The sequence below is a fragment of the Rousettus aegyptiacus genome, unplaced genomic scaffold (genome assembly GCF_014176215.1).
Source record: "Rousettus aegyptiacus isolate mRouAeg1 unplaced genomic scaffold, mRouAeg1.p scaffold_m13_p_6, whole genome shotgun sequence".
Classification (NCBI taxonomy): domain Eukaryota; kingdom Metazoa; phylum Chordata; class Mammalia; order Chiroptera; family Pteropodidae; genus Rousettus; species Rousettus aegyptiacus.
In genome coordinates this window covers 27,858,245-27,871,265 of record NW_023416309.1, presented here as the reverse complement: position 1 = coordinate 27,871,265, position 13,021 = coordinate 27,858,245, and the positions used below count along the sequence as shown (strand labels likewise).

General features: G+C 31.6%; 1 protein-coding gene across 1 annotated transcript in view; it reads right to left on the bottom strand.

Annotated features, from left to right (window-relative positions):
- Positions 1–13,021, bottom strand: part of PCDH15 (protocadherin related 15) — a gene marked incomplete in the record, with an annotated part of 701,567 nt that overhangs the window by 124,055 nt on the left and 564,491 nt on the right. The window contains 1 exon segment of the mRNA XM_036222126.1: positions 666–806. Coding sequence (XP_036078019.1) covers positions 666–806 — 141 coding nt within the window.

The following is a 13,021-nucleotide window of genomic DNA, read 5'->3' as shown; positions in this document are numbered from 1 at the left end:
TGTGTGAGCCATTGTACTCATTGATATTCATAAGGTTAACTGGCGAAGGTTAATTCCCCAGTGTAGTATGGTCAAAGGTTTTCTTCACAGTGATAACTTTTTTTCTAAGTAACTATGGAAAATGGAAACACTTTAACATTTAATAAAATTGATTATTTATGACAGTAATGGGTAGTATTATTTTAAGTTTTCTGGAAGTATAATAAATCACAAGTACATAAAACTTGATCTATCAATTCTGCCTGTAGGTATTTATTTTAAAAAAATTAGCAAGTGGCAAATGACAGTTGTATAAGGAATTTCACAAAAGCAGAGATTATTATAATAAAAAATTGGAAATACGCTAATTATCCAATAACCAGATATTAGACCAAAAATAAAACCCCATAAAATAGTATATTCATACAAAAGAACACTGTACAATCATTAAAATTATAGCACTGAGTATTTATTTGTATGGGTAATATATCATTAAGTTAAAAAAGCTGTAAAAATAATATGATCATATTATTTAAAAACATATTTAAATATGTCTATGCAGTAAAATATATTATTTATAACTTAAAATTAAAAAGATGAAAAAAATAAGTACAATTATCTGTTAAACAACTTTCATTCACAAATTAAACATCAAGTAGACAATGTAAGGAAAACACTGCACTGACCTTAAAAATTGTTGTAGGTTCTTCATTAAGATTGACTCGAGTTATTACTTTTCCAGAATCTTCTTCTATATCAAAAATACTGGCAGGATAAGGAAATTGGACATCATCTACTCTATATCTCACACGACTTGCAGGTAATCCCTAAAATGAAATATATTATTAATTTACTCTCACAAAATAAAAACAAGTGTAGTGATAATGTTAAACTGATTCATAAAATTCATGGCCTTTTTATAAGTGAAAAATCATATTTCAACCTTTCATAATTTCAGGTATAAGATGTAGCAGAATCTATTTCTCTAGTATAACTTAATATGAATCAGTGGAGTGTATTTACTGAATGTTATTTAAATTTATTTATGTGAAAGAATAAATTTAAGGGTTGCCTTGACTATCTTCTTTTCCACTTCCCTTTAATTTTATAAATCCTACCTTCTTCCCTAAACATCGTGTCTGCTTAATATTTAATCTTCAGAGATAATTATATGTTATTTTTTTTTATTATACTTATTTCAACTCTGTGAAACGCAGAGTATGATAAAATGTAGAGGACTGTGGTAAAGTGGGGAAATGGGTATTGAAGTGAAGAAAACAAAAATTACTTGCCATCTGCTTTGTGCTGTTTATCATACTCAGTTTTTCATAAATAAATTAATCCTCACAACAATCCTTCAGTATAAATTAATAATGATGATGATAGTAAAATAATGATAGCTAGTATTTGTTGAATGCTTATAATGTGCAAGAACCATACTAAATGAATGTGTACTCCATCACCCATTTATTAGGTAATGAACTTGAAGCTTAAATGGAGTTAAAGAATGTTGAATTGTCCCAGACATATGTCAAGATAAGTTGGAATATCAAATAAAAAATTATTTTTAAAGAAAAATGATATTGGATAATTTTTTAAAAGAGACTACAATGAGAACAGTCAAAATTTGTTGGACGTTCTCACATATATTAGAATATAGATTGATTTTATTTTAAATTATATAGGGTTACCCTGGGGTAAACACTATAATATTTTCTATGTTTAAGGCTGTTAAATCTTTTAAGCCAGTCCCAGAGTGAACAAATCAGGCACAGAGCTACTATGTGGTAGAGTTTGACTTCAAACCCAAATACACACTATGTAACACCAGTAAACTCTTTAGAGAAAAACACCTCTAATTTGGCATTCTGATGTGGGAGAAGGACATTACCCCCATAGGCTGCTGATTTGTTTGGACTTAATGATACTTTGGTGTAAGAAAGGTTCCAAGAACATTGTTCTTTGTATTGTTGATCTTCTTCATTACTGTCTTTGAATAGAATTTGTTGCTCATGTTGGTTTCTGAATCGCATTTGGGCTATAGTAGGATAAATATAGCCTTCAGGACTTGCATAATTCCCTAATTATTATCTGTAACTCTAGCTTTTTTTATACATTATACATCACAGTTGATCATTACCTCCTTGAACACTTCATCTCTTTTTCACCCTTCTGCCTTTCCTCCTTCCTACCTGGCTGTCCTGTCTCAGACTCTTGGAGTGTTCCAAGGCTCTGTCAAAGGCACTTCAATCATCTCTACCTCTAGGATCTCTTCTAGTCCCATCCCTTTAAATACCTTCTATTTATTCTTAATTCAAAATTTTAAATTTCTGGTGAAATTCTGATCTTTTAAACTCCAAAATAGTATATATGATGGTCGACAGAGACCTATTTTCAACTTAAAATATCCCAAATGAGAATCCTGAATTCTTCTCCCAAATTTGAGTCACTTCTATTCTAGATTAATGGCCTCAACTTTTACCAACTTGGTCTCTTTCCAGGCCTCAGGATGATCATTGATCTCTTCTCTTTCTCTAATACTCTGCAACCAAACTTTCATCAAGTCCTGCCAATACCTCAATAAAAGCATGCCCTAATGTATGTCTAGATCATGTCTCATAACCTCCCTGCACCTACTGTATTGCTCCTTATCTGCAATTTTGCTTTCTGTAGTTACAATTACCTGCAATCAACCATGGTCTGAAAATATTAAATGGAAAGTTCTATAAATAAACAATGCATAAGTTTTAAAATGCACACCATTCTGAGTAGCAAGATGAAATCTCATGGTATCCAACTTTGTCCTGCCAAGGGCCTTAATAATCCCTTTGTTCGATATATATGTTCCGTGTTGTATATGACGCCTTCTGGTTAGTCTCTTAGTAGCCGGATCAGTTGTCAGATCAACTGTCTAGTATTGCAGTCCTTATGTTCGAGTAACCCTCATTTTACAAAAATTATAGAACACAATCTTCAGAAAGAAGGTACCTGTACGATCACCGAAGGAATAAAACCTCTGTAGCAACACTTTGATGAGTTAAAAAATAAAATACAACTTTTGGTTACAATATTCTTCCAAAAAGATTTTTTTTGGGAAAACAAAAAACAAAAAACAAAAAACCCTTCGACTATCAAGGATCCCTAATCATTGACTTTGTCTGCTCCTGGATATCCAGTCATTGACATCATTATGGCTTCATGATCCAGGATCATCTGAAACTGGAAATTCTGCTATTGACATAATGTCAGAAGATCAATAATAACCTAATGCTACATCACAATGCCTAAGACATTCACCTCAGTTCATCAGGTATCATCTCACATCATTACACGAAGGGTAAGTACAGTACAATAAGATATTTAGAGAGACAGAGATCACATCCACATAACTATTATTACAGTATGTTGTTATGATTGTTCTATTTCATCATTAGTTATTGTTCTTAATCTCTTACTGTGACTACCTTATAAATTAAACTTTATCATAGCTATATATGTATATGAAAAAAGCATAATATATCTACAGGGTTTGGTACTTTCTGTAGTTACAGGCATCCACTGGAGGGCTTAGAATGTATCCTCCACAGATAAGGAGGAATACTATATTTCCTGCAGTGAACTCAAGTGATTCTCCTATTCTATTAAAATTACCTTTTAAAAATTTAAACCATCTCATAAACACTGATTAAATTCCCAATTACTTTTCATCACACACAGAAATTAAATCCAAACTCCTTCCTGGGGGCTGTCAGATCTTGAAAACATCTGGTGGCTGCCTATCTATATAACTTCATTTTACTCATTTCTCTTTCACCACATTATCTTTGTTGTTATCCCACTGCCTATATCTTATGCCTGTCACAGTCTTCTCTTAGATTTTTGGCTACAAAATTTACCCTCCTCTTCCCCAGGTACTCTCTAACTTGTCATTCTAATTTATTTTTCTTCAGCAACCCTCCATGAAATTATAACATATATTCTATGGGTTTACTTCTTTAATGATTGTCTCCCAATAAAAGCTTCACATAGGTAGAGACTTTATGTGAACACGCTGAATGGTATTTGACCCAAGTTGTATTTAAATAAATTAATGGATTAGTGAATGAATAACTGTGTGTCAAAGATGTCCAGATGTTTCAATTGATATTTAAAAGATATTTCAAGATTTTAGAAATATCAAATATGGAAGAAATCCTGAGAGACTGTTAGAAAACTGTGGACTCAAAATAATAAAATAAATTGTCTGATTGTTTTAGGTCACCATCAAACAAAACAAAACAAAAAATTTAGGTATCCACCTAACATAATTCATTTAATTTTATTCTTTAATTCAACTGGCCAAATTATAATGTCTCTTCCTTAGGAAAGATATTTTAATTTCATGAGGTAAAATGTATTTTGCCATTTCAGGCTATGTAAAATTTCAAAAGGAGACTTGAAGTACACTTTGATCTAACATAATTTAAGGGAATTTAGTAGATAATCTCATAATATATATGGAATGTCATATAAAAAAGACTACTTAAAATTTTTTGAAATTTTGCTCTATTTACCTAATCACTATAAAGAGGTGTTATCACAGAAAAAAAAAATATAGAAAGAATTAACCAAGACATAAACATTAATTTTAATAGGAAAGTAATAAAATTATCTGCAGTTTCTCTTCTTATCAGGCAGTAGTGACAAAGATGGAGTTTCCTATCATTATTTTTATTGGAGTCTTTTGAAGAGTAAGTACAAATTCCTTCTTTAAAATTTTATGGAAAATGAGGACATGTGAGAAGCATGACACAACAGTTTTTTTGAAGCATCCTCACTTACCATAACAGCTATTTCTATAAATTCAGCCAACCTTATCCATTGGAGCAAGTTTTACTTCAAATTACCATAATTTTAAAAGACTAATGAGATTGTGTTATAGCAATCCTTCTTAATGTCAACTTCTACTCACCAAAACATCCTTGCATATTTTTCCTGAATTTTCAAATAAATGATATACTCTTTTTTAGAGAAATATGTTTCTCTAAACAAAATGTTCAAAACACAACCATGATATTACTGGAAGCTTAATCATTCAAGGGTGTTGAAAAACTTGACGATATCAAATACGAAATTAACTCCAAATTAGAACAAATCCCAAAGGACTTTTTATTTGCCACTAGATAAAAAATATTTAACTTAGTTAAAAAAAAAAACTAGTAGTATAGAACTAAGTTATGTTATTTATTTCTACATGACATGTTAAAAAAATTAAACTTGTACAAAATATTAGCAATTTAACTTTTTATAAGTTATTTATTCCTTAACACTTACCATTTTGTTCATATGTTTTATAGTACCAGGATTAATTCTAGGTAACATTCATTTTATGTGAGATACATTCATTCATTTGTTCATTCATTTAACACATTTACTGACTGAACACTGCTGAGTTCTGAAAGTATAAAATGTACAAACTCACAGTTGAATGTGGAAGATGGAGTTCATCTCATATCCCCTCCTTCCTGATTTTCATTAACAATAATTCAACCATATTGTCTTTATAAAACCCCAAGCTCAAATGATACCTCTTTTGTATATATCCAGCTAAATACCACTCTGAGTCAATTCTTATTTTATTTTTTTTATAGTATGCATCTTTACTTAAATTTATGTTATATATTCATTCGTTTATGGGTTTGCAGCCTATCTCTGTTCATTGACTGTGAACTCCTATGAGCAGCTGTTTTTTTTTTTTTTTTTTTTTTTTTTTTTGGTTTGCCATTATTTAAGAAGTCAATAATAATATGTTAAGTGAATACTTAAATATCATATGATCAATGCTTATTATATGTGTGTCCTGAGCTCCAAGAATGCACATCTCTAGGGGGCATGATTTACATAGATATAATGGGAATGGCTATGTATGTTATGCCCCTTATAGTTGAAAATGTATATAACTCGTGTTCTTATTTGGAGTAACCACAGATATATTTTTTGTGAGTGGGAGGAAGTAAAAGTGACATCCATGAACTTTGTTTGGGGAAGAGGCATCACAAAACAGATGATAATAGAACCTATTAAAACAACGTTCCCAAAATGTAGAAGACTGGAGGAATATAAATATTCTTTTAAAAATATTTCTTAGTACAGTACTAGAGAAATGAAACCATTTATCATCACAAAACTTCTTCCTTTCCCACCTTCCCTGTGTTGGCTAACTGTAAAACATTGCATCTTCCCTACTTCTCAGCTTCTGCCCTTATATTCCATATTACTTCCTATTATAGTTAACACATTCTGATGTTAAGCTATCCTTTAAAATAATGATGTAATCCTCTGTATCTCTCTAATATGTGAATCCTCATATGATCTATATTAATAGGGTATAGATGATATTTTCTTATACCAACTATATTGCACAATGTATTAAATCTTAGTTATAGAGTGTGTTGAACACAACTGAGATTTCTGAGTAATATTTTTGGTGACTACAAGAATCATAGCTACATAGGTAATTTTATGTATGATTTAGAGGATGTCTAAGAATTTACTTAACTCAGAATGTGGTTAAATATTGGAAAGTTTTCAGTTGAAAACCCACCAATATCTGTTTATAGATACTCATCCATAGTCATCTCTTAAGATGATAGGCAATGGTAAGAATTACATGCTTCTGTACTTATGGGCCTCATAATTGGTCAAGTGGGGAAGACAAAAGGTACACAGGTAAACACAATTATCTACAAACATTTCTGATAAAGCTATAAAGGAGAAGCATAGGTGTACTAAATGAAGGTGCTAGAACTAGAGCACAGATCTTTGGATTTATCATCAAGTGGACTTTTACCCTTCTATGTAGACACTTACATGTAAAAATCTGATGTGCTTTAAAATATGTTGATTTGTAGATACTGTAGTCTGATCTGGTATACTATTTGACTATTAAAATGACAAACTAAATGTCAAGATTTTGGACATCCTATCTTAAACTTAAGCAGATAAAAGTAAATGTGTATCATTATTAAGTAACATAAACTAAAAATGACTCTTTAAATAAGATATCCAGTAAAATTTTTAGTAAAAACTTTATCAAAATAGTTACATTTTAATTTGGGGGGAATTGTAAAGACACTATTAGCATGGTGTTTTCATGAAAATTTGTTCTCATAGATGACACCAGAGTTGCTTCATGAGTCCAGGCTTTGATACCCTAAAGTGAGAATATGAGCACTATACCCTACCAGAGGCAAAGCTAGGCATGTTTACCATCACCCTGAAAGCAAGGATGATGAAGAGGAAATATTAACTAAAATTTATGTGCCTGACATTGGCTAAGTGTTTTCATTCTTCATTAAATGCAAGCACCAATGCAGTGAAATGGTCTGTTATTTTTATATGGAAATGAGGTTTGAAGAAGTTAAGTAACTTTTTTATGTGACTTAAAGGATTATGTGTACAATATCATTTTTCCTAGTTAAACACAAAGACCAACACTAGTGACATTAGTCAATCGCTTTAAGGGACTATAGGGATGTTTGCCAACACTAATAGCCCCTAAGAAGGACATGATTTATGATATCTATTAAATGAATGAATGAACTTTTTTGTTCATGTACTAGGCTTCTTTCCAAATACAATTTGGGATAGTATGTGACTTATTTAAATATCGTGTGGTTTCAAAAATGTAAAAGACATGATTTCAATATTGTAATGTCCTTTACCTACTAGATTTGACATATGTAAAACTCAATAAATATTAGTATGAGACAAAACTTCTGGAATAGTCATTTATTCAGCACATATAGAGGAATATGGTGATATTTTGAGACTCTGAGTCAAAATTTTTGTAGATGATGGGAACATGACAGACAAAAATGATCCTGTCATGATGATCCTCACATCGTTTTTTTTTTAAATGAAAAGTAGCATTTCTATATAGTAATAATGTGGGTGTAATTAATGTAGCAGAATAACTGTAAATTTACATCAAGAAAATATAACCTTGAGATTTCAATTATTTTTTTATTACTCAGTACATTTTTACTTTTGATTTTCATTCTTATAGTGTGTTAAACACAGTATGCTTTGACTTAATGATGGTGAGAGTGTAATTAATTACTACAGAAGGTAATTGCAGATCTGTATGAAGGATGTTCTAAACTTGCAAACATAGGGAATTTCAATGAGACTAAAATGGACCAAAATAATAAATTCTTAACAACAGGGGATATCTTGATTTAGTCATTTTTCTTAAAACATAATTACCAAGAAATTACCTACTCAGACACACATAATTTTCTTCATAATAATGACAATCACATTATGTCAGGAAATACTAAACCTATTATTATCATTACGTACAACCATTAAGTAATTTGTTTTCAAGTACACAAAGATTTTTCTTCCTAATATGGTTTCTAAAATTCTTTCTCCCAACATCTTTGAAAACAACTAATCTGATTTATTTTGTAACAGTATAATTCACCAAAGCTCCCAAATGTGAATGAGAATCAGGGAGTACTGTAAAGTGGTTTGATTGTTTTTGGCTTGCATAATGATTTAGTCATTTTTTTTGGTGGATTTACCTGGGTGCTATGATATCCTTAAAAGAGGCTAAGAAAAAACACAAGTCAAACTCTCCATGTAACCACTGAAAAGATCATGTCCTTTTTTTTCTTCCTCTCCCCCATTCTGCATCTTACACCTGAAATAACTACTATGCCTTGACAACACTCTTATAAGCAAGTTTCTTATGTCATACGTAACTGACTTAATATAATGCCTGCACATAGTTCAGTTTCTATAGCTACTATATTACAGCTATTAAATATCTTAAAGAATATTTGCTTCAAGATTATTTACCAGTACTCTTTTTGGGAAATATGTTTTTCAATGGTAAACATAACTCAGTCTCCTAAAGACATCGAATAACAACATATTTCTTCTAAAGTTTCTTCATTTAGATACATTTTTTGAATGTAAAAAGATAACAGTGGGCACACATTCAACTCCTCACCAAAATCAACCCACAAAACCAAAGGAATTTAAAAATAGAAATGAACCCAAACTAGAGTTAGTAATTAGTGATCCCATCGCTTCTGCCTTAAAACCCTCTCATTTTTCTTAGGATGAAACAAGATATCTGGACACTGTCTTCATGGCCACTGAACTCCATAACATCTGACTCAGGTTTACCTCACCAGCCATGAAACTTATTTTTCTTTCATGTATTTTAGGGCCTAATTCTTTTTCTATACCACTTGCACTGAAAATATCTCACCTTTCAGACCTCAGCTCTGAGTGTGCCCTTCGGAACCTTCCTTGACTCACCAAACAAAATCAGGCTACCTCTTGTCTGGTTTTACAACACTCAAAGATTTATTTTTTAGAGCTTTTCACAAATTGTCATTTTTATTTATGTGATTGATTTTTTATTAATTTCTATCTCTTTACATTTGAAATTCTAAGGCTAGAAACATGAAAACTTAATCTTTAATACTTAAGGCATTACCCTTAAATAATATTGGATGCACACACACAAATGTAATAAATATTGAGGGATTTTTATTTTATTTGGACTACAGGTACAGAGACTTAAGGTAAATAGAATCCATAGTTCATAAAACATTGTCATCAGTGGATCTGTTAGGCATATTTACTTCTCATTTCTTTAAGAATAATCTCAAATTATTTCGGGCCAACAACAAACAAAGATTCTAATTTTTTGACTTCTAATCTTCTACTATTTTTTTTTTTTTTGAGATTAGTCATCTTAACAAGATGAGGTGATGTCTCATTATGGTTTTGATTTGTAGTTTCCCAATGGTTAATAATGTTGTGTGTCTTTCTGTAAATATGTGTTTGCCATTTGGCAGGAATGTTAACATGGTATAGCCACTATGGAAAACAGTATGGAGGTTCCTCAAAAAATTAAAAATTGATCCATATGATCCAGTAATCCCACTTCTAGGAATACATAAGCAATAATTGAAGTTGAGATCTTAAAGAGATATGTGCACTTCCATGTTTATTGATGCATTAGTCACAATAGCCAAGAAGAGGAAATAAGCTAAATGTGCATCAGAGGAGAGGTGGATCAAAAAAATGTGGTATATCCCTACAACAGAATATTTTCCAGCCTCAACAAGAGAATAAAATCCTGTGATTTGAGACAACATGGCTAAATTTTGAGTTCATATTATGCTGAGTGAAATAAGCCAGTCATAGAAGAAAAATTACTGTGTAATTCCACTTACATCAGGTGTCCCAAACAGTCAAACTTATAGAAGCAAAAGAATAGAATTCAAGTTGCTGGGTAAAGGGAAAATAGAGAGTTGTTCTTCAAGGAGTATGAAGTTTCAGTTATGTTATTTCTTATCTCATTTTACAAATGTGAGAACTGAGGGACAGAGTGACTAAGTGAACTGTCCAGAGTTACAAGGCTAGTCATTAGGAACTCTTGGAGTTGAAACTAGCCAGTCTCACTTGAGAGCCTTTACTCTTGCAGCCACTTCAAACTTTCTTGGGCTGATGAACTATATAGAGTTGCAGATTGAAAGGTACCATCATATACCAGACATAATTAGCATTGAGAAGAGAATATCTAAATATATACTAGTAAAAATGTTTAATATTAAGAATGGAGAATCTTACCAAAAAATTCAGAAAGAAAAAAAACCCTAAAAATTAAGAAAATTAATATAGTTTCATACTTCTACAATGTCAAATACCAGAATATAGTAGGAAAGCATATATGTAGTTTTAATGGGCAAAAGTTTGAAAATGAGACTCTAATAACCTGTCAAGCTGTATGTTATATGTATAAGCAAAAGAAAATTTTATGAGTCTATATACTTTAAAAAAATTTTAAGACATGTATGAGTAAATCAAGACATGCAACGAAAGGAAGAACTTAAAAATGTATGAGTAAGAATTTAAAAGGAATGACATAAATCATATATAGGCTTAAATGCAGAAATAAGTGTAAGTAGTTCTTGTAAATATGTCCAAGAAATATAATTAAAATGTTATAATGTTTAAAGAGAATGTACAAAAGTCACTTTTGAAAGAAAATGCAAGAAAAATAAACTGATAGGGTCAAAAACAAAAATTGAACTACATATAAAGGTTGAACCCCAAAATAACTCAGAAACATGAAAAATAAAAGGGCAAGCAAGCTACAGCAGAACGGAAGCCAATTTACCATAAAGGATATCCACAAATTTCTAATCAAGAGAACTATGGTCTTTAACTTAGTTAGATTTTATTTTCCTTGCTATGTCTGTTAAAAAAAAAAAAAATCCTTTACCATTTGATTTTCTTTTCTTCATTGAATTTTTTTTCGCCCGAACCCTATCACTAGCAGATTTCTCTTCTACCCTCTCAGTCTGTCTGGCTCTTTCCACTCTCCAGCTCCTGGCCCATCCTCAAAAGGGCAAAACCTAAAGATTTATTTCCAGGTTTATCTGTTATCTAATATATTTTCTCTCTTTAAAAACATATTTATCCTTATAGCTTCACTTTTTATTCAGATGTCTCCTATTCCATTTTCTTCCCTCACTCTTACTCCCGTACTTTCCGCCTGATCTATCCCTGGCCCTCTCAATGTAGCCGGATCGTCCTGGCATGAAATTAAAGCAGCTGTGGCAACTCTGCCTCTGGTCTTCTTCATGGCGTTGTCGACCTGTGCAAAAACATCTTGGCCTAATCCTGCCATCTGCCTCCTGCCTCTTTTCAGTACTCAGTGTTACATACAACTCAGTTCGATGAACCTATAGCTCTGAGCAAGAGAGAAGCTACCTGCCAGCCTTGGCACTATGGTTCCTGATTAGATCCAGTGAGTGCCGCTCCTTCACTAGCCATGTCCTGACTTAGTTCTCTCTCTCTCTATGCCTGAGAGAGGAAATTGAACAATTTCTATCGTTCATAGATAGTTGCACTTAAATGTTTTTAAATCATTTATAACTTAATTTGTCCTAATTTGATCTCATTATTTTCTCCTTAAAATAGTTTTTCTTTTTTTCCCCGCCTTATCTCTATCAGCAAATATCGTGAATATCTTTATCACTCCAGGTAGAAACTCTTGATTCACTTCTTATTGTGTTTTTATTCTGTCTGTGATCTTCAATTTCCTGCCCAATCACTATTAATGCTTCCATTTCAATGGCTTTTAAGTATTTCTATTTTCCCTATTTCATTGTCTACTTTGTCTTTTTATACTTAAATGAAAACAATAGCTTCTAACTCATCTTTCAGTTTTCAATTATTATCTCATCGAATAAGGACTGTGTATCACAGGAAATTAATTGTTCTAATACATAGATTTGATTTTGTCACTGCCCTATTTGTAAGTCATTAGTAAGCTTCCATTTTCTATATAACAAAATGAGTTTTGTAAAACCATATCTGCTACATTTCTTGTCTTCAGATAAGTCTCTAAAGACAGTCCTAACGTATTCTTTCAAATACTTAACATTTTTTGAATCATACTTAGTTCAAATCATACCTCAAATTCATGAACATATGATGTTTTTTTACTGCAATTTTTAGATACATTTCTTCTGCCAGTTTCTTCTACCCTCACTTAAATGAATCTTCTGCATTTTTAATAGTTGAATTGCTCTCCAGAGCAGGCTCAGACTCTACCCGGGCATATTAATTTCTCATTGTCAGAATAACTATAGCATTTCTTGGCACCTTTCATACACTCAACAATGGCTTTATCTATGTCTCTGTCTTATCATATTTTTATTTGTGAAGGCCACAATAAGTGTTTTCTGGTTGATTATTCATTCGATAAGTGTATGAAGCAACTGTATTGTGACAGGCACATGTTTGGGTGTAGCCTGCATATAGGTATCATTGAAGGATATGAAATAATTGTGAAGTGGATAACAATAAGACCAAGAGTTACTATAACCTTGCTTTCTGAGTTTTGAGGAATCCAACTCCTGAGAAGCCAAGATACTCTTTCAAAAGGTCTGTACCCATTTTCTCAGGCAAGAAGTGCAAAATAAAGCACATTATTTAAACTATAAGCCATCATTTTAACCCTGGTAAG